Below are 25,979 nucleotides of genomic sequence, written 5' to 3' on the forward strand. Positions count from 1 at the left end.
TATCGGTTCACAGGTTCGCCAGACTATAGAAAAGGAGCTGGGGAAAGCTATGGGTGATTTATTTTTAGAATTTTCTGAAACAGCTCTTGCAACTGCATCAGTAAGAACTTCTATCCAAACTTAAAAAGTAAGAAATGTATATGTGCATTTGGCTCAGGATGGTCTTTTGTCTGTAACTGAGCTAGTGCAATTAACATTGCAACAGGATCAGCACTGAATAGTCTTGATTATCCTTACTGTCTCCCTAAAAGAACTAAAAGAACTGTACCTGTCTGGATAATTTTAAATATATGACCGAATTTTCTGTTTCATTGCTCTTAAAAAAATGTGTGCTCAGTGCATTAAGGCTTTCGCCACTGTGGGGGGTTGGGGAGAGTCATAATGTATGCAATGTCACCCTGGTTATGTACAGAGGCTGTTTCCAGACTCAAACTTATACTTTTGGTTACAAAAGAGCAACCAAACCCTTTCATTGTTCTTTAAAACATGTAGATTTTGGATCTCGGATGCATGTATATAACAAATTGGTACTTTTTTTCCTTTTTTCTTTTCATACAAAGCATTCTTTATTGAATATTATGATGCCTATTTGCCATCTGATGCAGATAGCACAAGTTCACCGTGCAACTCTGAGTAATGGGCAGGAGGTCGTTGTTAAAGTTCAACACGAGGGGATCAAGGCAATCATATTAGAGGTTACTAATTTCTTTAACTGAGTGTGTTTTGGATGAAGGGAGTACTTAGTGATGACTATATGTCCATATGCTATTACAGGACTTAAAAGATGCAAAGTCAATTGTAGACTGGATAGCCTGGGCTGAACCACAGTATAACTTCAACCCTATTATCGATGAATGGTGTAAAGAAGCACCTAAAGAACTAGACTTTAACCATGAAGCTGGTAAATAGATCCTTGAAATTATTCTATTTTCTGTTAAAGATAAAAAGAAGAACAAGTTCATTTGGTTAAGATAAATTATTTACTTGATCATCTTGGCTGTGATCCATCTTCTTGCATGTATTACCATTTGTTATTTCATCATATGGTTGTTTTCAATTTCTTTTCCTGTAGAAAATACCAGGACAGTCTCCAGAAACTTAGGCTGTAATCGCGGACAAGGTGATGCTACTTCTGAAGATCACATAAATGTATTGATTCCTGAAGTTATTCAGGTATTTTGCATTCACAACTTGTCCTTATATTTCCTTTGAACATGAAACATATGAATGTTACCTTTTGTTGCACATTCAGTGAGGGACTAACCATTTGAATGAATTTCAATTAGCCTTTCCTTGGTTACTAGTAAAGTGAAATCATGGAAGAAATTTTGGTTGAAACCAAAGTTTCGACCTAGGGGAAAGGTCAAAATTTTTTGGTTTCAACTGAAATTTCTGTTGAAACATTTGATTTTTTTTCTTGAAGTTTCAAGCTTTAGTTTCGAGTCTTATATGGACCCAAAATGATTTGGATTCTTGTATACTACTTATTTCAAGCATAATAAACACAATGGAACTACTAGTTTACCAAAAAAACCATTGAAAAAGTAACATTCAAGTATCTAGTATATATGAGAAGAACCGAGAATATTACCAAGTACAAGTCTGCTCTATTCCATGTTTCCCTTTTCCCCTCACACCCCATACAAATGACAATACACATCTTATGATGTTTGCTCCATATAGTTGTCGACGTAGTCGGCAACTGCAGCTCTGTATGTGGCCTCATCCACATGCCTAAGATGTTCTGATGGTGGGAAGTTGGGAATCCCTGGATAAGGATCTGGCTCAACTACATATAGAAGGGCTAGTGCTGGCTGTGGTATAAAGTGGAAGATCTAATGAACAAATGAAGAAACACCCTGGTTGTTGACAGGGGTAGGGACACCATAAGATCCATAATAATAATAAGGTTCCAGTGGCTGAGTCTTGATAGGTGACAGTGGGAGGGACACCATAAGCTCTATGACCATAAGGCTTTACAAGTGGCTGACTCTGAATTTGACAGTCAAGAGGGACACTATAAGCTCCATAACCATAAGCTTCATAAGTCGACCTAATAGAACCAATAATCTCCACAATAGTATCATTTGAGGACTCTGCAAGCCTATGCCATCCAGATCCTTTGGAGGTGGAGTCTTTGAAATCATCTATGCTCATCGATTTCATAGATCCCACCAAGCTCTCCTCATTAGCTAAACGGTAAGACCCATATGATGGCGTGTCCTCCGTGCCATATCGGTGCTATCTCCCCTTCCCTTTCCTCTAATTCGTCGATGAAACATTTTTGCCTCGACATGTAGCTCCATCGTAGTCTGAATCTTGTCTCGTATTAGTGAACTAACTTTCACCTGTGAATCTCGGTGGTTGTCCTCCCCCTCCTTGACTCTCACGTACTACTGGTGGTGGTCTGTCCCTAGGATTAGCTGAATCCTAATGACGAGGTCCAACACTCTCTTCATCCCTCCGTCATCATCATCATTGTTGTCCTCATCATCGAGGGGTGCTTGAGCGCATTATCCTGGGTGTCGGACTAGGCAATCAAATCCTCACTCTGTGTGGATGCACTAGGGTGTGGCATGAACGAACGGGTGAGCGCTGCATGTGCACTCCCCTCGTGGGCCATAAAGTTTGCCACATCAGCCACCCTCTCCTCTGCAATCTGTCTACTAGGACAACCACCCTCCTCCCCTCGTCCAGCAAGGGCTCTCTGCTGTCCCTAATCCAGTCAACTACTAGGTTATCATCATCATCCATCTCAAATATGTCGGCCAACTCGATCGTGTTACCCTCTTTGTTCATCCCCTGTCTAATATGATCATTCCTCAGTCTCATATTATATTGTAGGTAGACAAGGTCCTCTAGACGCTTCACACCCAATTGGTTGTGCCTCTTTGAGTGGATGAGGTTGAATGTGCTCAACTAGTGGTAGAACATGTCTGGGAGAGCACTTTGCATGCAATTGTACTCAAGTGGGGTGAGTCACATCCAAATTGCAACCACCATTCAGCGACAACAAATGTAGACTCCCAAGTCATTTCAATAATCAATACTTAACTAACTTAAAGATAGGATGTAACCAATTAAATATATATGGGTTAACTTACCCCCATGGGTGGATTCTCGTCCTGATATGGCCATGGAATGATCGAAGCTCCCAGTGGCATCCCTAAATGCCTTTAATAAGTATATAAAGGAAAAAAACAATAACTTGGTTAATACTTAATAACTTAGTATTAAACTATGAATTATGAATATCAAATCACTATCTCACCTCTATAAGGATGATTGCCTATTTAAATGGATGCGGTTCCAACCTCTCTACTACAATTTGGATGGAAATCTATCAAACCACCAGTCCAACCATCAACCATCACCGTCAATGCATAATAAGCTCACATGGGATTTAATCCATTAATGTACTTATTCGAGTCCTCTTTATGCTTAGGCAAATAACATTATATATCTCATGTGGGGTGGGCCCTATACACCACTCCCACCCTATGGAATACTATGGTACATAGAAAATTTAGAGGAAGCCATCCCCAACTTTCTCCTTCACACTCCCCACAAGTGCTTCAACTTTCTCTGCCTATGCTCAAGCCTCCTAAATAGGGTGGGTTGGATCATTAGGAAGAATCTCAAGATCCGGATCTGTAAGATGTGTTGATGAAGCTCAACCCCTTATTGGTGCTGGTGGGATAGGAATCTCCTCCCTCACAATGTGACTCCTCCTTATAGCAACTTGGGAGCTACATGTGCCTTTTATACCTGTTGGCTCCTTAGAGGACCCACAACCCATAGCCCACTACGCCTCCTCGTGTCTCCTCGTGTCATCAACCCTTGTCTACTCCCTACTCATCATCGTCACCCTCCTGATTTGTGGAGACTATAGGTCAGGATCACATCTATACTCTCCTGGCTGCTTTGGATCAAAATCCTGCTCTCATAGCTCTGGAAGGTCATCTAGGCATGCATCCTCAAAAATCCTCCCTCTGTGTTCTCTTCCCTTTCCTCTTTTGCTTTCCCCTAACCAAGTATGAGGCCATTGCCTTCTTGACCTTTAAGGACACCCTTTGGCATCTTACGATATCCCTATTTCCCCCAGCTAGATGCACCTTTAGTCTAATGGCTCCATTTCCTCCTATTTATTGCTTGTAGTAATTACACTCACTCTTCTTTCTATCAATTGGCAGTGGCCTTCCGTGTTGCCAAACTATGTCTGACATCTTTGAAAGAGAGTGCCTGATACAAGAAATACACACTACATTTCTTAAAAAGCTCCACAATATGCTCAAAAAATTACATACAAGCTTCTAATATGGGGCAACTTTTCTTAAATATAAAACAATGATTAATTAGTATTTTTTTAATATCTAAATAATTTAAAAATATATATAAAATAAATGCTAAGTATCATCAAAAGATCCACAACATGCTCCAAAAATTACATACATGTTTCCACTAATACTCTCCTATTTTTGAATTTTGAAACAGACATTAATTAGTAATTTTTTACTATTTAAATATTTTTAGAATGATTTAAATATCTTTCAAATAATAAAAATAAATAATTGACAACAAAAAAAATTGATTCAACACCATCACAGCAATATGGTGTCTCACATACATTAATTTGAAGCTCATACATCTACTATACAAGTATACATATACATTTTTAGTAATATATATAATTTACAAAATATATTTTAATAAAAAATAAAAATATACTAGGAAGAACCAAAAATTATTTTTGACATCAGAAATTCATAGATCAACACTCTTGACTAGACATACTTTAATTTGAAAGCAATCTAAGTTGATTTGAGCCATAAACAAAACAAAAATAAAAAAAGGAGAACTTTGTTAACTTACCTTGTTTGATTCCTTAATTCCCAATAATGTAGGAGCAAGATTGGAAAAGGAATGCGCTAAAATGAGGTGAAATGGGGGTAGAATGCAAGAGAAATGAGAAAAAATTGAAAAAGGGTTGAAACTAGCGGTGGTGTTATCACTTGAAATTGGCGAAACCTATACCATAGGTTCTGCTCGAAATGGGTTGTTTTATAACTTGAGATGTGCCGTTTCGTAACAGTATGAAATTTTGTGTCATTTCGACTGAAATTTTGTACTGATTCAGTCAAAACAAACCACTTTGATGAAAAAAATTGTATTTCGTTTCGGTTTAAAAAAATGCAGGAATTTAAGTCAAAAATTCGAAAATTTCAACCAAAATTTCTTCCATGAGTGAAATGATGGAAAGTGAAATAAAAAAGAGAAAGAAAAGTAGAAACTTTTTTATACTTTACTCTGCAACTAATTATAGAAATTTACTAAAATTTTCAACATATGCCAAATGGATTCCTTATCATTTTGCCATATTTTTCTAATATAAAATTTGGTTAGTCTTCAAGTTAGCTATGCAGTTATGATTGCTAATGATGAGAAAAGTTCCGTTTTACAACCACTTACACCCAAAATCAAAGTATTAAACAACATACAATGATATTTATCAACATAGACCAACGCCCTCTAAACACAGATGTGGCTCTACAGTTGACATCATCATGTAGTAACAAGGGGACAAAAGTGTAGGGGCACAACTACACATAACAAAAATCTCTTGTGCCTTCTAGGGATCAAACACCTGACTTCCTGGCTTTAATATCATGTTACAACTTATAACTGCTTGGCCCAACTGCTCAAGCTCTAAGTAAATGAGCAGAATTGTGTAACTTACACTAACATATCCATTATGTTCTTGTTCCATTTCACTTAACTTGAAACCACACAGCCCCCCCCCCCCCCCCAAGGAGTACATGATGTATATTACTTGTGAGAATATTAGATAGACAAACATGAAAATAGGAGAGAATAAAGTAAAACGTTAAATTGGACACAAGAAAGGGAGGTTTAGCATTATTTATATGTTTTCTTCAATGAGAAGGAAGAAATGTCCCGTAAAAATTGGAATAGTTGATGATGTACGTTCTGACATTCTCCATCCAGCTAGAGCCTATATTTCCAAAAGTGTGGCTTTGAACATACATGCCCAAAGGAACTTCTACATAAACCCTAAGTGAAAAAATCACTTAGCTGGTTGGCTGAAATTCCAAAAGGAGTAAGTATAATTAAAGGAATGAAAATTCTACTTGTTTACTCTTAAGAAATATGAGTAGACTGTAATGGCAACTTGGTTATAACTTATAAGGAAATGTTTTTATGTGCTTATTAACTATGAATCCAAAATCCTGCCTTAGTGTTTTGAACTGTGTGAGTTTAGAGGTTGTGTTGTTTACCTCTTTGTACTCTGCCTCTGCCCTGTATTGTGATTGCTTCAAGCTCTACCTTGTCACTACTTTCTACATTAAACGTATGCTATCCAGTAGAGATCTGTCTGTCACAGTCAAAACCAGCTCAATTGCACTTGAAGGACCACATGTTTGATGAGATCTATGGAAGTCATTAGATATTTGGAAATTATGGACTCTGTTTCTGTATTAATCTGTTTAGGTGTGCCCATGCTAACCTCATTTCAGAAGATATTTCAAGCTGTGAACTTTTAAACACATCAACTCGCCAACATTATATGTGAACTTGTGTTTACCTTAAATATTAATGTGCTTGCTATCTGCCTTCTAGTTTAGAACTACAAAAGTAGATATTGACTTCACCTACAACTTGTCAACTTTTGTAGGTATATCACTATATCAGCCACATACTTGTTATTGGGGAACTATGCAGTAAAAGAATTAGTTATGTTAGGATTTCAGAACCTGTAGTCAGCCTAGGGACTGAATCGAAATTCAGAAAGAGGAAGAAGAATAGAAGAAGACTGAAGAAGAATAAAAAGAAGAAGAGAAAGAGAGGGGGGGGGAGGGGAGAGCTTGCATGTATGTGTTAGCTCTCTGGCCTCTGCTGATACTTTATTTATGATGTAAAATCAAACTCAGTTTAGGAAACTTTCCTAAAGTGAGTTACAATGAAAAGGAAAATTACATATTGTATAGAATCTCTCAAATCTACTAAAATGAACTATCTTAGGGAGATTACTGTCAACCAAGCAATAAGAAAATTAGAAAGTAGCCAAAATGGAAATCTAAGCTAAAATAGAAAGTTAAATATTAACGCTCCTCCTTAAGCTGTCTTTTACATATAAAACTCTTTAGCTTGGAATAACAAGAACATATGAGGAAACTTCATTAGACTTGAGAATATGTAGCATTAATAGATGTCGGTAGACACCGAAAGAGCTTTCCCCAATAGATAATTTACAACAACTTAAGTAAACAATCTTCATATCAAATGAACCATCCAACAACGAGTAGGTAGTGATGAAGATGAACCATATCCATCAGTATAGCAACAACAATAACATCAAGGACACTCTCCAAATAATGTCAATAGTAGGGAGGAATCTCCACAAATGAAGATAAAATTTGAGCCAAAAGTCGCATATAAGCTCCTCGCAAAAGGGAAAGTAATAGGTAAAAGTATGGGTAGGTAAAAGGTAGTATGGGTTATTGCAGACCACATACGTAGACAAAAGACAGTATAGGTTATTGTGGACCAAGCAGTTAGACAAAAGGCAATATAGGTTACTGGGGACCAAGTAGGTAGGTAAAATGAAATATTGATTATTGTAGACAAAGTAGGTAGATAAAGGTAGTATATGTTAATACAGACTAATTAGGCAGGTAAATGTAGTATAGGTTATCACGGACCAGGTAGATAAACAAAAGGCAGTATGGGTTACTGCAGACCAAGTAAGTAGATAAGAGGTAGTATGAGTTACTACTGACCCAATAGATAGATCAAAGGCAACCAAGTAGTTAAGCATTGTTATAGAATACCATTTTAAGACAAAAATTGTGAATTCCTGAGCAAATAAAGAATAAACCTCCAATTTCTCCCCCACGTGTAGCATTACACGTGGATAATTAATAACAACCAATTGCTAGCATCTCAAAGTCGATACTAAGGAATTGTTTGGGTACTTGAAGGAACCATGTTACTTGGTGAAAGCAAGCACAAGAGCTTCTAATCATTACTAATGCCAATAGTTACCCAAAAGGTGTAGAACAGTAGTGGTAAGTCAATAGAAGTGCAAGATTCAATCAGTATTTGGACCCTATTTATCAGAAGGGTAAAAAACCATAACTGTAATCGATTCTAAGAAATAGGACAGCAGTAGCATTGGTAGCCATTAGGGTATGGAACCCAATAATGTAAGTTACCAGTAATAGGACAGCATCAATAAGGCATACCAGCAGAACAACTTATCATTCACCCAAAATCTTGAACCAGGCAGCAGTAAGGATCTCCCAAAACAATATCTTGGTAACCAGTAAAAAAACCTGAACAGGCAGCAGCAATGGAAGCAAGGCAACAATAATCTAACACAGCAGAGCAATTCCTTAATGCATCAAAAAACAAACCAGGGCAGCAGGAAAACAAGGAACATGTGCGGTAGTCTATCTACCAGAAGAAAGGAAAGCTGAGGTCTATTCTGGTAAATAATATGGCAGCAAGCTATTGACAAGTATCCTAGTTATTAGAAGAGAAAATATGGACGTTGCAGTTGATTCTCATAAGGGATAGTAGTACTATTCACAAAGAATTTGCGAACACTTACAGTACTTGAAACCAGTAATAGATGCAATAGGAAGGCAATACTACATCTGCAGAAAATTTTCAGAGCAAAACAGGTGCAGCAGTATCTAGTACGGCATCTACAAAATTTTCTAGAGCAGGAAAATTCCATAAAACCAGGACAGCAGTAGTATATCTTGCAGCAGAAGTCAATACAGCATCAACAGAATTTTCTAGAGCAAGAAAATTTCATAGAACAGGGGCAGCTGTGGTATATCTCAGCCGAAGGTTGTAACATTTTTGGAAAATTGCAAAGAAGCTTACTAGGAAAAAAATGCAAGGGGTCTTTGATCCATCAATAAATATCCCAAAGGTCTTCGATAAGAAAATTTTGCATCAAAATAAGTTGTGCTGATCTATTCAGCAAGGAAAAAAACTTGTATTGATCTTGGAATCCTCTCATGTTGCAAACTCAGACAAAATACAAATCCATTCCTCTAGGTCTTTGTAGTGGTGTTAGGAATACAAAGGGATCACCTCAGTAATTGTTAAAGAGGGATCTTAATCTATGGGTAAAGGCAGTGAACGGTGGCTGCACAACAGGTGAGAAAAGAAGGAGAAAAAACTGAGTAGTCAAGAGACTAAAGAAGCAGTCCCTAGGCTGATTAAACCTTCTCTGATACCATGTTAGGATTTCATAACCTGTAATCAGCCTAGGAACTGAAAGGAAATTCTGAAAGAGGAAGAAGTATAGAAGAAAACTGAAAAAGAAGAAAAAGAAGAAGAGAAGAGGGAAGAGAGCTTGAATGTATATGTTGGCTCTGTTCATCTTTGGGACTCTGTTCATCTAGATACGAAGATAATAGCAGCAAACACAAGCTTGTCTGCTATGTCACAATTGTACTATAAGAGAATGTCATATCCATCTATAGTCACTCCTTTGACAAGGAAAGAATTCTTCTATTGTGGGCCGACAGGCTTCCAAGGATTTCCCCCCTAAATTGAATAGAAAAATGGTAGAAGAAGAAAAGGTGGTCAATGTCCTTAGGCCCTTCCAACATAAGACGCAAAAGGGGGAAATTACTTGGTGATGGAACAAAAAGGATAGGATGAATCTCAGTGATTGAGGGGTATGCAGATAATGAAATTATGATGGAGGATGTGACCCTTAAACCAGACAAGTATATTGATGTTGCCTCAAAATTGAGGGCCAATTATAGGATCAATCAATTGAATCAACAGGACAACTTAGGGCTTCTTAGGACCTTAGGGCTGGGGTACTTTGGAAGCCTCTGCTTTGCGTCTAGGGTTTCCTTAGGGTTCTAAGGGAATCTAGAGGTGATGGGGAGGCGTACATAGTTCAGCCAGAAGATTTCAGGGTTTGGAAATTACAAAATTAAATCTGATTCTGTGAATTTTCAGTTTCAGGTTCAATTCCAAAGGTTTGGGTATTTAGGAAAAAGTGGGGTTTGAGTTTCGAGGTTTCAGGGGGTAGGCTAGGGTTAATACTTGGGTAGAGTGCTAGTGGGGGTGGGGAAATTATGATCCTAAGAGGAAATGGAGCTTGGTGGAGGGAGTTGAAGTTATGAAAATTAGGGTGTTGGAGGAAGAAGATGAATGCAGGTTTTTTGGTTTAGGTGGGCAATTAGGGGTGGGGTGATTGTCCTTAAAGTGGGTGGGATTTGGGGAAGTGGATTAGAAGATATGGAATTTTAGGGTTTGGGGGTGGGAGAGAGAATGCCGCAAGAGAGAGAAGAGGGGGAATTAAGGTTGCAATGGGATAGGTGTTAGGGGGCTGTTAGTTTTAAGACTTACTGCAGGTGGGAACTTGGGATGCTGAATGCTGAAAGAATGGAAAAGCCAACACTACCGCAGGGTTTCCTCCCCTTGAAAACCCTTGAATCCACTCGATTCCCCGTCATTCAACTTTTATGCAATATTCAAAACTGATTTGATTACACGTGTTGGTTTATATTTATAGCCTTGCTGAAGGATTCCTACTAGGAATCAAGTTGGAAAGAAAAATACAAACGAGGAGTTCTATTTAAGGGGAACTCCTAACAAATATTGCAAACATGAAGGACTTCTAACTTAAGAAGGAATCCAATTTAAGATAAGATCCAACTTGACCTCTCCTAACTAAACTAGGACTCTTTCATAACTTAACAAGTAAAACTAATTTAAATACCAAAATAAAATTAGATTTGGACTCCTAACATGCTGAATCCACTAACCTTAATTGGATTTCTTTAGGACTGCCCAAATTACCAAACCCTCTTATGATTCATTTTTCCTTCAGGGCTGTAGGGTGCCTGGGGCAGAATCCCTAGGCCCTATTTTGGCCCTGAACTTCATATCATTTATTCCAAGGGAGGGTGGGGGCACGAAACCTAACAAAATCCCAAGCGAGTAGGAGCTTAAGAGACCATTCGGGGAGGGAAACCAGGAAATATTGTTAGATAATAAAGAATTAGGAGATAAGAGAGATGGAAGGGAGGCCCAGATCTTGGAGATGATAGGGCATTGTGAGAAGGAAGGACCAGGAGCAACAAGATATAATAGAGGCAACAACGACCAACATCCGATAACCGGAGTAAACTATTCCTACACCAACCTTGGAAAAGAGGTCTCCTATGAGGTGTTTGTTGAAGTATATACACTTGGACTATTTACTGTTCACGACACTATTCACGTGAACAGTAAAAAAACTGTTTTTACTGTTCACGGTACTGTTCACGTGACAGTAAAGCAGATTTTACTGTTCGCGTGAACAATATTATGCTATTGTTTTTATTATATTTTCTATTTCTAATGTGGGAAGTCTTGCTACATAAGTTTTGGGAGTTTTTAGAAAGCAATAGTTTCTATTTTGGTGGTAGTTTCTATTTTCATAACTTTCTATTTTAGGAGTTAGGAAGTTACTAAAGCTGTAATATTTTGTTTCTTTTTTCTAGAGGACAATTACTTGTCTCTCAAGTTGTATTAGATTCATTAGAAGCTATAAATAAAAGTGCTCTGTGATTCTAGACTCTTAAGCAAGAATCACAGGCCTCTTCTACTTGTTCTTCATCTATCTTCTCTTCTTCTTCTTCTCTCTTTTCTTTGTTCTAGTTCAGCTGTTGTTTTGATTATTTAATGCTTGTTTTCTAAGAGGTGTTAATGAGCTAAAGAAAGGTGGATGTCCTGTTGAGGATTTTAGAGATGATAGCTCTGACAGAAATGGGGCTGAGTAGGAAGAATTTATGCTAGACCCAAGAAGAGTCCAAGGTCTGGGTGGCTGTTTAGAGGGAAAGATTTTAAGCAGGTCAAATTACAGTCAATTGATCCTAGTACTATGACGTTTGGAGGAGATTTTCCAAATTTGAGATTACCCACATATTGGGAATGTGGTATTCTTCTTAAGCCTAGGCCATCCTTGTAGGTTCATAGCATCCCGGCTTAGGGGTTAGAAGAAGTTTATGCTATTTTCTAAAGAAAAGCGTGAGATAAGAATTCAAGGGCTTTAGTAATGGTGGATCTAAGCAGCGCAAATATGCCAAATGCCAGAAAAATAAATATTGGATGATTGGAGAGCGAAACTTATTATCTCCTTTTCTTTTCGAAAAAGGTAAAAGATCAAATTTGTTAATAAGAAAAGAAAGGATCCAAGACCAATTTCCGAAGGTTACAAATTGAAGTATAAAACCTCCCAAAAAACTACAAATCAAGTCCCCTAACCAAAGACGAAATCTTGATTTTTGCATAGCATCCCCAAAAACTACTGTTGAAGTATATGCACTTTGGTGCATATTTACTGAGTGTCGTGAACAGTAAAAAAAAATCTGTTTTTACTATTCACGGTACTGTTCACGTGAACAGTAAAATCTGTGTTATTGTTCACGTGAACAGTATATGCTAGTGATGCTACTCTACTTTCTATTTCTAATGTTGGAGTCTTGCTACATAAGTTTTGGGAGTTTTTAGAAAGCATAGTTTCTATTTTGGTAGTAGTTTCTAACTTTCTATTTTCAGAATTTTCTATTTTAGGAGCTAGGATGTTACTAAAGTTGTAGTTTTTTGTTTTCCTTTTCTAGAGGACAATTACTTTTCTCTCAAGTTGTATTAGATTCATTAGAAGCTATAAATAAAAGGGCTCTGTGATTCTAGACTCTTAAGCAAGAATCATGAGCCTCTTCTACTAGTTCTTCATCTCTCTTCTCTTCTTCTTCTTCTTCTCTCTTTTCTTTGTTCAAGTTCAGCTGCTGTTTTAATTATTTAATGCTTGTTTTCTAACAACTACAAATCAAGAGCTTCTAACCAAATCGAGTATTGCATTGTCCACCTTCACTGTCTCCTCATGAGCTACAACCATATGACCATTAACAAGATCACATTGTGTTTTTCTTGATATTGTACCTTCCTCAAAATCAACTTGCTGTTGGGCATGCCTTTGCCTCCTACTCCCTTGGTTGGAAGCACCCGAAGTCCTCTTTTCAATGCATAATTCTCCCACCTCTTTTAGTATGAGCAATAGCCCTTGAGAGTGCAGGAGAAACTGCACAAGAATGTTTGATTGGTTGCAAACTTTCATGTGACAGATCCACCATCAACTCATGATCATCATCAGCCACAAGGGATGGCCAATCCTCCATACATACTCCATTCATTGAATTTTCATTTTGAAATGTTAATCCTTCATATTGAGAGTCCACTACATTTCCAACTTTCACACACCCCCCATCCACAAAATTATCATTTTGAGTTTCAAATCCTTCATCTTGACAGTTTACTACATTTCCAACTCTCACACATCCCCCCATCTTCCAAATTATCTTTTTGAATTTTGAATCCTTTACCTTGAGATCCACTACATTTCCAACCCTCTCATGTCCCCCATCCAGAGTTTTTGACTTTCAAAGCCTTCAACTTTAGAGTCCACAATATTTTCAAGTCTCCTAGGGTCCCCAAATGACTCATAATGGCACCTTATCCTCATCCACCAATTATTAAATTCAAAATTTTAAAAATTCGAATTCACCTCTTAGTTAAACTCTCCATCCTGAGCCACTAGCTCATCCAATGGCTTTTGAGCTGGAAAAGACTGAGAAATTATAGGAGTTTCAATTGATTGAGACTCTGTTGTAGCAAGAGTCCCCTCTGACCCAACTCCCCCATGTTTCTCTAACTTTGCTCACCATCCACACCATCGCCTTCCACCACCACCCTTGGCGGTGCCACCTCCTTCTCCCTTACTGCATGAGTAATGTTACCCTCCTTTTTAGGCCTATATTGTGCCACCATATGCCCAAAGCATTTACAATACATTTGCTTTTGATCCCCCTCCTCGTACTTGACTTTCTAGAGAAAGCTGAAGACTTTGGAAGTACCAGATCACATTGCTCCACCTAAATCTCCTCCACCTCCACATCCAATTCGAGTTCAACAGGAACATGAGCTAAGTTGCCAACTGTTTGGTCCTTTGATCCAAAGCTTTAAGCCTACCTGTTGTCTTTGCAATGGACAACAACACCTTCATATGCCAATATTCTAATGGTATATCCGAAAAACGAACCTACACCAACTTTGTAGATGGCTGCCACCATTGAAACCATATAGTTTGTGATCCTACCTTCAAAGAGCACGCCTCCAAACAAAAGTCATATCACCTTCATTCCCAAACTGAAAAATAACAAGGCCCTTATTGATAGAATGAAGAATGGCAGGAGTAGAAATCTTCCATCCTTGTCGAACTTCCTTCCCCAACTCAACCATCGTAATTTGTCGCAAATTAAACCTACCAATCAAAGCAAATGTAAACAAATTACGCTAGTGCTCATATGCAAACTGAGGAATTGCAATCATTTGAAATTTCCCTGCATGAATCGCTTCAAGGGGACACTTCAAAGAGATCGTAGCCCCTCCACTCACCACACCAGCATTAGATTTCTTCATCACAAACTCCTCACATGGCCAGATGTGCTCTTGCACAACCACTGGAACATCCTTCATCCGATTGTAACCTTCTCTGTGCATAATTTCTTCAACAATTTCGGACATTCTCTCTCCTCCATCCAGCTGCATTCTCTGGTACAAAAGAATAATAAAGAATCTATCAACCCATTAAGTTAGTTTGTGAAACTTATTATCTCAACCCTTCCTACGTAAGATGGAAGTTTGACATTCCAGTGTTGCATCCTCTTAAGGTCAAGTTTGGGGTACAATGATGACCAAGTCGGCCTTCCAGGAATCAAGGGAATGCCTCCACACTTAAATGGCAAGCAGCCAAGTTAAAATTCCATCAGGCCAAGGAGAGAAGCCTTCTCAGCTTTAGAGACACCTAGGAGTCTTCGGTGGGATTTAAGGAGGTTACTAAAGAAATCTTAAAGGCACTTGAAGTGTTGCAAGGATAACATCACTGAAGAGAGAGATGAAGAATTAACCTTGTAGAAGATCATAAGATTGTTAGTAAAGGTGAGGTAGGTGAGCTTGAGGGCTCAGGGCTTTGCATTTGGGGATAAGGAATGAGGAGCCGATCAGTTAGGACTAGGTAATATGGGAGGACCACTAAAGCTGAGGAGAGCTGTAAGGATGAGAGTTTTTGCCTTGGAAAATACCAAGGAGAAGAAAAATCCATTTGGAGAGGCATCCGTGAGGGAAAAATTGCGAAGACCTTTCTAGAACATTAATGTAATGTTTTAGGTTTTTCAAGTTCCTGATAATTTAATTTTTGTTAAACTTGTCTATGTTTGTTATTGTTGGTTTTATAGTTTTAAAACAGTCCTCTGCAAGTCATTTTAGAATTTCTTGGAATCTATGATGTAGGTCAAATGAAGAAGATAAGACCCATACACTATTCATGTGAACAGTGTAGTGTCACAGTGAACTTGGTGGAAATATTACTAGGTCTGGTGGGGGTGCAAGTCCAGATTGCATGGAGGCTTTATTAGAAGAGTCATTTTTTCTCTGCATGTTGGCTCTTGAAGTCTAGTTTTGTTTCTATTGTAGAAATATTCTCTTAGATATCTTTTCGTTGCCTATTAAGCAACCTTAGCTCAGTCTTGGTTTGTACTTCAAATTAGAAAGTCGGCTTAAGTGTCTATTTTCAGTTTGTTTCCTTTCTTGTAAGTTTCTAGCTTTCACTTTCTCTTTCTTTTACTTGTAAGGCAAGCAATAGATGCCCATAAATATGTATGAGCTCTTAGGAACCCCCAGCAGTTATGGTGATGAATGAATATTGCTTTTATGAGACCTTGTGGCCTGGTGAGAGGATGAAAGGTTGCAAGCCAAAACCTGTCTATCTTCTTCTCTTATCTTCTTCTACTTGATTCTTTACTGCTCCTGCTGTAGAGGTACTGCAAGTCTGCAACCAAGGGTGGCATTACATAAATAAGGCCGGATTGCAAGCTATAAAGGCTGTTTCTGTCAGTTACACCACAAGTTGAGTACCTACAGATCCTGCAGTTCAGCTTCTAAATCAGAATCAATTGGAATTTCGTGATTTCAAAACTCGGAAACCAGTGATATTTATGTGTTCATAATCAAGGCAGCTTGAGAACACATGCTGCACTGTGCTTGACTCATGAAATTGGTCTCTTCGATAACCTTTTATTTTGAAGGCTGCTTTCCAATTTCTTGCTCTCTTCAATCTTCAATCTCTAATTTTTCCCTCAGAGTTGGCTTATTTTTGAATCATAAGATCCATTCAACACCTCCACTCAATCCAAGCTTGCTGAACTTCTCTTTGCTGTTTGGTTCTTATTCTCTAAGTGTCTAATTCTGATTGCTGTTTTGATTGTCTGCTGCAAATTGTCGTTTACTCTATTATTGAGTAGTTAATTTGAATTTCTCCTACCTAAGTCATAGTTGGTTTAGTGGCTTTTATAAGAACGCTTCATGATGTACTTCAAGTACTTATGGAATATGAAATAGGAGTTAAGTTTTTCAGTGGTACGGATTTGTGGCTGAACCAGCCTGACACTTATGGCAAGCTAGACCAAATGAACTGGGTCCAATTGGATTTTGTGTTTCTATAGGAAATTTCACTTTATCTATATTTCTATTAGTTGGTTAGATCTTGTTAACTTATTAGGTTAAGTAGCAACAGAGTTTTTGGTTCAAGTTTAACTTCAGTTTTGAATTGAGCTGGGGTCTAAGTTGTGTTTGGGTTTTTGGTTGACGAAGGACTGTCTTATCAAGAGTCATATATTGTCAACTTTAAATACAAGTTTGGGTTCATTCTTTTATTCAAATTTGGTTAATAAATGAAATGTGATTATTCCTTATTGTTTCCAAAGTGGTGCATATGACCTGCTTTCTTTCTTCCTTGCATTTGCTTCTCCTGATCCCTTCTTTTAGTTCTCTACGTTATTCCTTTTCTTCTTCTATTATTCCTCCCTGCCCTGTTTCTGGGGAAGAGTTCCCCTACTTAAATTAGTATCAGAGCTGTGAATGCTGAAACCATTCCAGTTGATAGTTCCAGTATGACATTTCCTGCACCAGAATCAAGTATTTGCTTCCACCCAGAGCAATTTCAGCACATGATTGTTCCATCAACATTTTCTGATTTCAGAAGCTCTTTGGGTTTGGATTTTGGGAATTATGCAATTCATCTCACATTTTTGTTGAGCTTCGATTCAAAGGTGAGAGTTCTCTCACTTGCAACTTGCAAGCCATCCCTTCTATTCTTTTATTGAAGGTTGAAGACAACCTCATTCAGGTTTGTGTTAAAAGGATGTTATCTCATTATGCTAAATATACACCTATTCTTGTGTTTCTTACTAAATAAATCTCTTTCCAACCCCTATAATTGTTTGTTTTATCCCCCATATATATTTAGAAGACTTTTGAGTCCTAACCTACATTGACTTTCAGAAGTGGCACTTTTAAATTGTGGTTAATTATCAGATTGCCACTCCACCTTGCTACCTTTGAAATATTGACAGTTTAGCCATTTCATTTGTTACGATTTGTGTGAGATATGGATACGACTTCTGTTCCATTGGAGCTCTGGATCTTCTATAGTTTCTATTTTGGTGCTGCAGATTCCGTTTTTCTTGTATTCTATTTTTTGTGAACAGAATGTTGGTCTCAAAATTCTTCCTGATCTCTTGAAATATTTGTTTCTATTTTAGTGGACAGAATATTCTATCCAAGACTCCAAGTATATTGTAATTGCTGCCTATAAATAAAGTGGCCTGTGATCCTGGGAGATCTATCCAGAATTGCAGGGAGTTATCCTATATTTGCTGGTTCATTATTCTTTTTCTTTGCTTCTTTCTTCATTCTAGATCTGGTTTGATTCTTAGAGTTTGATTTCTGACAACATTCAGTGTCAAGCTATTTAGAGACTGTTGGGTCCATTAGTGCTCTGAGCCGTGTTCTCGAACCCCTGTTCTGCATCCCCAACATGTACACTTAGAGGCATTCCCCAAAAGCTTACAAAAACTATCCTCATGCAGTCATTTTTCTTACCGATTACTTCATGTTTTACCTCTAGAATCACAGTTTGATAAGTTTTGCCGTGAACCTCTTCTTCCGACACCCCACAAATTTTGATCAAATTAAAAAGAAAACTTAGTGGGTAAATAAATAACTTTAGTGCAGTTGTTAAGATCGTCACACCACCCCTCTTTGCTGTGGTACCACTGTACCAGAATCATTACCTCCATCTCCAGCAACTTATCCATGGCTTCCACTGCTGCCTCCTGCATCGCTCATATTCATATACTGTAAGCTGCTTCAAAGAATCTCCTAGAATTTTGGTCATAGGCATGAGCAAGAGTTACAGTCCAATCATGAGGTTTTGAAAGAATGCCATAGTAAATCAAATAAGAAGACGTATGGTAAGAAATAGAAGGGAGTGAAATTCCATTGTTCAATACTCCATTCATGAGTTTCTTCACTCATTAACCACTGTGTCCGCATTGTGAGAATGTCCGCTTGTGGTTTCCTTGGGCAATTGTTTCCTCTCTTCTCTATAGACACAAATTTTAACTAGAGGGAGAGAAGCCAGCTATAAATGCAGAATCTGATAGTTGTAGATGCAATAGAGACAAATTTTTAGTTCTATTTCGTTAAAAACTTAATTGCAAGGGAAAATGGCAAAGGGAAGCATCACCGTTGGTTGCACTAGGTGTCTGTCATTGATGATGACTGTGATCCGCAGTCATATCGATCCTTCAGAAAATTAGAGGAGATTCATCTCTGGTTAATTTGGGGAAAGACCAAGGGAATCAGTTTAGCAAAGAGCCATCAAGTGTTAACATGTCAGACGACTCAGACCTAATTGAGTGAGCATAATCTTACTGAAATGTAGAGGATGCTGCTGAAATTATGATCTCATTGTTACTGATGGGAACAGCACTGATGTTTCTTTTCCTTTCTTCTAATTTCTCTATCGCATTAAGCTCTTTTTGTTTCAAATGACAGTCGTCTGAGAAGGTTCTCATTCTCGATTATATGGATGGAGTTCGTCTAAATGACATTGAATCTCTGGAAGCTTTAGGTGTTGACAAACAAAAGCTAGTTGAAGAAATCACTCGTGCATATGCCCACCAAATTTATGTTGATGGATTTTTCAATGGTGACCCTCATCCTGGTATCATCTATATCCCATGCTATGGAATTAATTTTTGGCATTAAACTAGGTCATTCTCTCCTGAAAACTTTACTTTCGCATTGTAGTTAATTTGGCAAGTTCCAGCTTTAGTGTTTTACTATGTTGCTTATTAATGGATGCTTTGTTTGGTACCTTCCTGTAGGAAATTTTCTTGTGAGCAAGGAACCCCCTCATTGCCCTATTTTACTGGATTTTGGACTTACTAAGTCATTATCAAGTTCTATGAAGCATGCACTTGCAAAAATGTTTCTAGCATCTGCTGAGGTTTGTACTATCTATTTGTTGTTATTAACAGAAGAATGTGAAATCCTTTTTTTTCCTTTTCTGGCACCTGTATTAACCATTTGCCTGGCATTCAAGTTTTCATTTATTGTATATACTATTTCATATATAGACAGAAATAGACTACACTTGCCTTTTGCTTGTGTATCAATAAATTGTAGTTTTAGACAAGTAAATCCTTGGTGTTCAATTGTTATTGTTATATTTTATTGAACAGGATCTACGGTGTTTTTTGATTGTTGCAACCAATCCCAAAATCTGTAACCGATACTAGGTAAAGAGAAGAGAGATGGAGGGGAAGAGAACAAGGGGAGAAAAGGACTGAAGGATAGATCTTATATTGTACTGTACCAGCCAGCACATATATTATATTAAACCAAAATAGAATTACAAAAAGAAAATAACTCCTATCTAATGATGCCTAAAGCTGATAGGAAATTGAAAGTATCATGATACTAGATCATTAAAAGTTTCCAAAATTCTCAATGCTGTCATTTCAATTTGTAGATTACTAGATCATTAAAAGTATCATGATTTTCTTTTTTTAGTGGGAGAGAACCGTGCAATTTTTTACCTTGTATCATTCTCTTTCTCCTGGTGGTGATTTCTATGTCTTACAAGCAATCCTTGTTGAGACTTTTGGTCATGTTGGTCACTGCAGGGAGATCATGTGGCACTACTGTCAGCCTTTGAAGAGATGGGACTAAAGTTGCGTTTGGACATGCCAGAGCAGGCTATGCAGATCACGACTATACTCTTTCGTACTTCGACCCCAGCAAGTGAAGCTGTTGTAAGTTTTCACAGACTGATTTTGAATTGTCTGTTCATTTTCAGGAAGCCAAATCTTATACTACTTGTTTCCATCTTCTAAGGAAAATGTGAAATCTTTAGCTGAGCAAAGGACGAAAAATATGAGGGCCATCCAGGAAAAGATGAAACTTGACCAAAAAGAAGTCAAACGTTTTAATCCTGTAAGATCCAAGTTCTCCCAGTACTGATACATCTCTGTCTGTCTATTTTGAAACAACATATTTCTTTTAATTTAAACCTCCACACTTCTATTCGTTTTGAACAGCATGATGACTTTATTTTGCAGGTTGATGCTTTTCCAGGTGATGCTGTGATATTTGGACGTGTTTTAAATCTTCTCCGAGGTCAGTCCTAAACTCATTCACTGTTTGGTTCATAATGAGGAATTAGTTTTCCTTTTTTTTTTTTTTCTTCATTCAATTGTCTAATTATTTTCAGGGCTTTCATCCTTGATGAATGTTCGGATTGTATATTTGGATATAATGAGGCCATTTGCTGAAGCTGCTTTACAAGGGTAAGTCTTTTCTACACCCAATTTGTTGCTTGAGCAGATTGAGAGGTAAAATAAAAAAGCCACAATAAGAGCTTCAGAGAGTACATAAGAGAGAAAGAGACGTAAGAACAAAATCTGAGTGTCATGGTGGTTGAAGTTCCTCAGTGCTTCAGGCTTTAGTACAAGAACATCCCAATCTCTTCATGGGTGGGAGCTTTTCCCAATGTAGAAACCAGTGACCTTTCTAAAATTACCCCTCATGGAGATGCCAAACCTTCAAATATTGAATCCAACTCCTTACACTAATGCCTGGAAGTCCCAGTAGCTTGAAGACTCTTGGAGATTGGCAATTCAGACCACACACAAGTAAATAAGTGAAGATTCCTTATGTGTTCTAGACGAGAACAACTATGATGACCAAGTTTCCCTCACAAAGTGTCTGAATGCTTGGTACCTATACCACTTAAACATCCAAAAGAAGTAATGCCTAAAACTATTAAACCACCATTATCATCTGTCAGTTTTAACTATAAGCCAAACACCCCCCCCTGGTGCAACCTCCTAAAAAAAATAATAAATTAGAGCCAATTTAGTCTGTTATGCCTTTTTCCGTTCTTATATTATAATACTCCAACCTGGATTAATGAGCTGCAGAAACATTATGAAAGGACCATCAACAAATGCTCAGTGGATTCATGATACACCTGTTCAATCTGATGTGGAAGCCAAACTGAGGCAATTCTTAGTTCACCTTGGAAGTGCTGACAAAATACTCGGAATTCAGGTAAATATACATATCCAACTAGATGCATTAATTGGGTGGTGCTTCTCCTTCCATTCCTGTGTTTTTTATGTTTCATGTGATGAGAAAACATTATATATGCTGTTGCCTGGCAGAAGTACTGTGTCAAACGTGTCAAACAGTGTGATATTGGAAACAGTGAGTCAGATTTCTCTTTTTCTTTTTCATGAAAAGTTAATGATGGTATTGATGTTTCCAAAAATAAACAGCCTGTACACAGAAGCCTGTTCAAACTAAATCCTTTACATAAATACGTAGTATCCAACTTTATATTTGCAAAGTGTTGCGTCCAAAATTTCTTGGCTCTACCTGAGTAGTAGGATGACCTCTTCAGAACTCCATACATGCTACCCTAGTAGTAGGATGACCTACACTCATAAGAAGAGTTAGAGCAACCCGACCTAGGGTAGGTTTGAGAACCGCCTCCGTCAATCAAGTTAGTCCAAACATAACAGTGAAGGCTCTGAGCCCAGGGGTTCTCAAAGCGTAAGCAAATAGTAGATAGTTTTTCATAACTCACGAGTCCCATGAGTTGGGTTTATATAGAGGATACCTCCAAGTGGTTACTCTAGGAATTTTGTCCACTTAGTGAGATGTGACGTGAGTTTCCTTTGGAAGCACGTTCCCACTCTTTGGCAGTTCCCATACTAGACTCTAATTGAGTTGTTGCTTTGAGAGTCTGGTCCCTCCCCTATGCCTTGTTATGGGCGTACGGGTTGGTTACTTCCATAACTGGCCCCTTTAGTCTTCTCCACAAAGACCTTTGAATGTGGTCTTTCAGACATGGAGTACTTGTTCTCCCAACCTATGTTCTTCCCGATAGGGGTTCTTTGTGCCAATCCCAACTTGGTCTTTCTAACACTGGTTCTTCATGCCAATCTAAACTTGGTCTTCCCAACGGGGGTTCTTCACACCAATCCTGACTTGGTCTTCCTGACAGGGGTTCTTTACATAAATCCTAACTTGGTCTTCCTAACTGGGGTTCTTCACACCAATCCTGACTTGGTCGTGGGGTTCTCGGGTTGGTTCCTTGCCTAGCCCGACCATGGGGGGGTACTCGAGCTAGTTCTCTACCACAACACGAGCCCCCCATTCCATGTAGTTGACTTTATTTGAGCAGATGGAATGCCCCTTTTGCCGAGTGCCTTTGTCTGGGGTGACTACTTCAATTTCTCTTCTTCTTTCTTTAACCTTTCGTGTTCGAACTCCAATTTTGTCTTTGGACTTTGTCCCAACAAGCCAAGAATCCCCCTTCTAAGTTCTTCAGAACTATGTACTTTTGCCCGGACTATTTAAGTTCAGGTCATTTTGCCTTTCTTTTTGCTGAAGTACTGTTACTAGAGCCACTATGCTCAAAAACTTTAACCTTTTTATATGAAATTTTCAGGTCTTTCCTTATCTCTAGGTAACAACTTACCCTAAAAAGGGATGATTACAGGCATGATGAAATTAAGTGGAAGTGACACGCTCATAATTTTGTTTGAGAATATCGATGACATCGTAATTATCATCATAATCCCGATTATCAAGCTTCTTCTCCAACTCGTCGACCCATATCCGGAGCCCATTCGCATAGTGGTGACTGGACGCTTTCATGATCTGAGTAATGAGAAGGTTCTAAGGTGGGTTATCGGTTCTGTTAGTTGACCCTCCTAGGTTCCCCAACCTAACTCCACCTTTATTTTCTCCATGACTTTCTCCTTCTCCTTCCTAACTTCTTTCTCCTTGGTGTCTCCTCAAGCGCTATTATCTCGGGGTTGTTCTCTGATTTGGACCCCTTGTTTCCTTTCTCGATCATGTTTATTGGTTGTTTGGACCTACTTCACTGGTCATGTCCTTAAACCTTGTTCTTTGGACATCGTCTGGCACATACAAGTCGAATTGTCTCTCGTAATCTTCCTTGTCGGGTCTTCCGGGCAGTTTCTGGTGGCACATCGATCTAGTGAATACGCCTCTCACTACACCTTGGAGTTCTAACATTTGTTTTTGTATTTCTGTTCACATGTTTTGTAGATCAGTTGTTGCTGGCACTGATGGATGGTTCGAACCTACTTTTCCATGTGGCGTTGGCAAGGTTCGTGAGGGGTTCTCCAAGATTTTTCTCTTGGTTTTGGATTTGTTGATCTGAAAGTAAGGGAACTTGATTTTGCTCGTCTTCTTGATTGTGCTCATTCTCGGTCTCCCTTCCTCCTGTGTTGTTCGTAGTTTGTTGGTATTTTGAACTACTTGATTCGTTGTTATTCATCTCACCATGGCTCTTCGTTAGTTTCCTATATACAACGCCAATCTATTGTGTCCAAAACTTGGCGCTACTTGAGTAGTACTCATAAGAAGAGTTAGAGCGGCCCGACCTTGGGCCTCCGACGATCAAGTTAGTCTAGACACAACGGTGAAGGCTCTGAGAGGGTTTCTTAGAGTGTAAGCAATAGTAGTAGATTGTTCTTTATACCTTACGAGTCCCATGAGTTGGGTTTATATAGAGGTTACTCCAAGAATCTCATCCACTTAACAAGAGGTGACATGAGTTTCTTTTGGGAGCATGCTCCCACTCTTTGGTAGTTCCCATATTGGACTCTAATTCAGCCGTTGCTCCGAGTGTCACTCCCCCATGCCTCACTATAGGCGTATGGGGCGGTTACTTCCATAACTGGCCCTATGGATTTAGTCTCTCCATGGAGACTTTGAATGTAGTCTTCTAGACTTGGAGTACTTGTTCTCCTAACTTGTGTTCTTTCCCGATAGGGGCTCTTCATGCCATTCCTGACTTCTGGCGGGGGTTATTCACACCAATCTCAACTTGGTCTTTCCAATTGGGGTTCTTCACACCAATCCCGACTTGGTCGTGGCCTAGCCCATCCATGGGGGGGCGTACTCAGGCTGGTTCTTTACCACTACACAAAGATACTCCATCTTAGCTTCCTCCCCGGTCCCCTGACGCTCAACTCTACCTCCTCGGTGAATCTTTGATCATTTCTTCAAAATATTCCAAAGAATGGTAAAGGGGCTCAACTTCTGGATGATGGCTGCCCTTACCTGCGTAAGACCTTGTTTGGATTGCTCCAAAACAGCAGCAAATTGTTTGGAAAATTGCACGCTTCACACCACCAACAACAATTCTCTCCATGCAACCCAAAAGCAAATTGATGTAGGGGGAACCCTAGGGACTAGAGATTCCTATGAGAGCTGGTTAGAAGTCCTCTTAGGTGGGGCAAATACTAATGAGAAAAGGGCCAGCAAAAGAAAGGGACTGCAGCAGCTAATAGATGATGAGTATGCAAATTAGACAAAACGAAGCGAAGATCAACATTAGCTGAAACTATTATGCAAGACTAAACAATGTTCAATATGTAAGCATGAGGGTGGGTGTTGTTAGACGTAATTAGTAGGTTTACTATTCATATTTGGGGTTTCCTTGTTTCAAGTAGATTTTCTAGGATCCTTTTGATCTTTTATTTTTATATAAATTCCCACACTAGGAAGATTTGTGTATTTGGTAAGTTATTAGAATAAAGAAAGCTTATATTGTGTCCTTTAGACACAAGTCAGGATTTTTCCAACTCTTTTGACATGGTATTAGAGCCAACTCTGTTCCATCACTGAGTCTCATCACCACCATCCATCTTCTCTCTCAATCACGTGCACCACTAACTATTGGGTTAGGGTGTCTTGTATTCTGCAAATCCATGTAGTTAGTGTGGTTGTATTTGTAATTGGAACATGGTTTTGGGTCAATTACTTATATAGGGATAAAATTGTAATGATATAAGGATTAGGGTTTTAGGTTTCTCTACGAATAGTCTCTGCGGGATAACCAATGAAACAAGATAACCAAAATGTAGCACACTGTGAGGCATGAGAGTGGTGAGATTTTCAAAATAGTGGAACCTTTTTTTCTCTCTGGTGGATAGTAGGCAATCTTGCCAAGCCACGTTAAATTCCTCGTGTGTCTTTTGTTTGTGTTCTTCTTTGTGGTTGTGCATCTGTCTTCAACAAGTGGTATCAAAGGTGGAGGATGATAAAACTATGATGAGGTAGAATTCTGATTTCTATCGTTTTTACGGCAAGCCAATTTCTAGTCAACTTGTATTTGTTTCAAGTGTGTTTATTTCTATTGTTTGATTCCTATCTTTTGTTGATCTTTATCTATGTATTGACAGCCTATTTTCTTTAGGTATGTGCCTACAAAGATGGAGAAGTTATAATTGATACTTCTGCTGGTCAGCTTGGAAGATATGATCCTCGGCCTGTTCAACCTGATAGTCTATTTCCTGTTTTTTCAGTAACTAAGGGGATTACTGCAGGAATGTTACATTGGCTGGTTGACAACGGGTAATTTTTGAACTTTTCTTTGGATGAATGAAATTTTAGTTTTATCAGTTTCCTTTTTTGGATGATAAAAATGTTAT

At 38.4% G+C, this 25,979-nt stretch overlaps 1 protein-coding gene across 3 annotated transcripts in view; it reads left to right on the forward strand.

Annotated features, from left to right (window-relative positions):
- LOC149015757 (ABC1 family protein) overlaps positions 1–25,979 on the forward strand; it is a 46,224-nt gene that overhangs the window by 14,068 nt on the left and 6,177 nt on the right. For all 3 annotated transcript variants that reach the window (XM_089155337.1, XM_089155336.1, XM_089155335.1), the window contains exons 4-15: positions 14–100; positions 606–695; positions 775–901; positions 1,073–1,173; positions 18,997–19,165; positions 19,329–19,450; positions 20,130–20,258; positions 20,341–20,439; positions 20,565–20,622; positions 20,717–20,792; positions 21,426–21,555; positions 25,745–25,902. In XM_089155337.1, the coding sequence (XP_089011463.1) occupies positions 14–100; positions 606–695; positions 775–901; positions 1,073–1,173; positions 18,997–19,165; positions 19,329–19,450; positions 20,130–20,258; positions 20,341–20,439; positions 20,565–20,622; positions 20,717–20,792; positions 21,426–21,555; positions 25,745–25,902 (1,346 nt within the window). The remainder of the gene's footprint in view (positions 1–13; positions 101–605; positions 696–774; positions 902–1,072; positions 1,174–18,996; positions 19,166–19,328; positions 19,451–20,129; positions 20,259–20,340; positions 20,440–20,564; positions 20,623–20,716; positions 20,793–21,425; positions 21,556–25,744; positions 25,903–25,979) is intronic.

The sequence above is a fragment of the Hakea prostrata genome, chromosome 5 (genome assembly GCF_041222555.1).
Source record: "Hakea prostrata isolate BN-2017 chromosome 5, UWA_Hpros_2, whole genome shotgun sequence".
NCBI classification, from domain to species: domain Eukaryota; kingdom Viridiplantae; phylum Streptophyta; class Magnoliopsida; order Proteales; family Proteaceae; genus Hakea; species Hakea prostrata.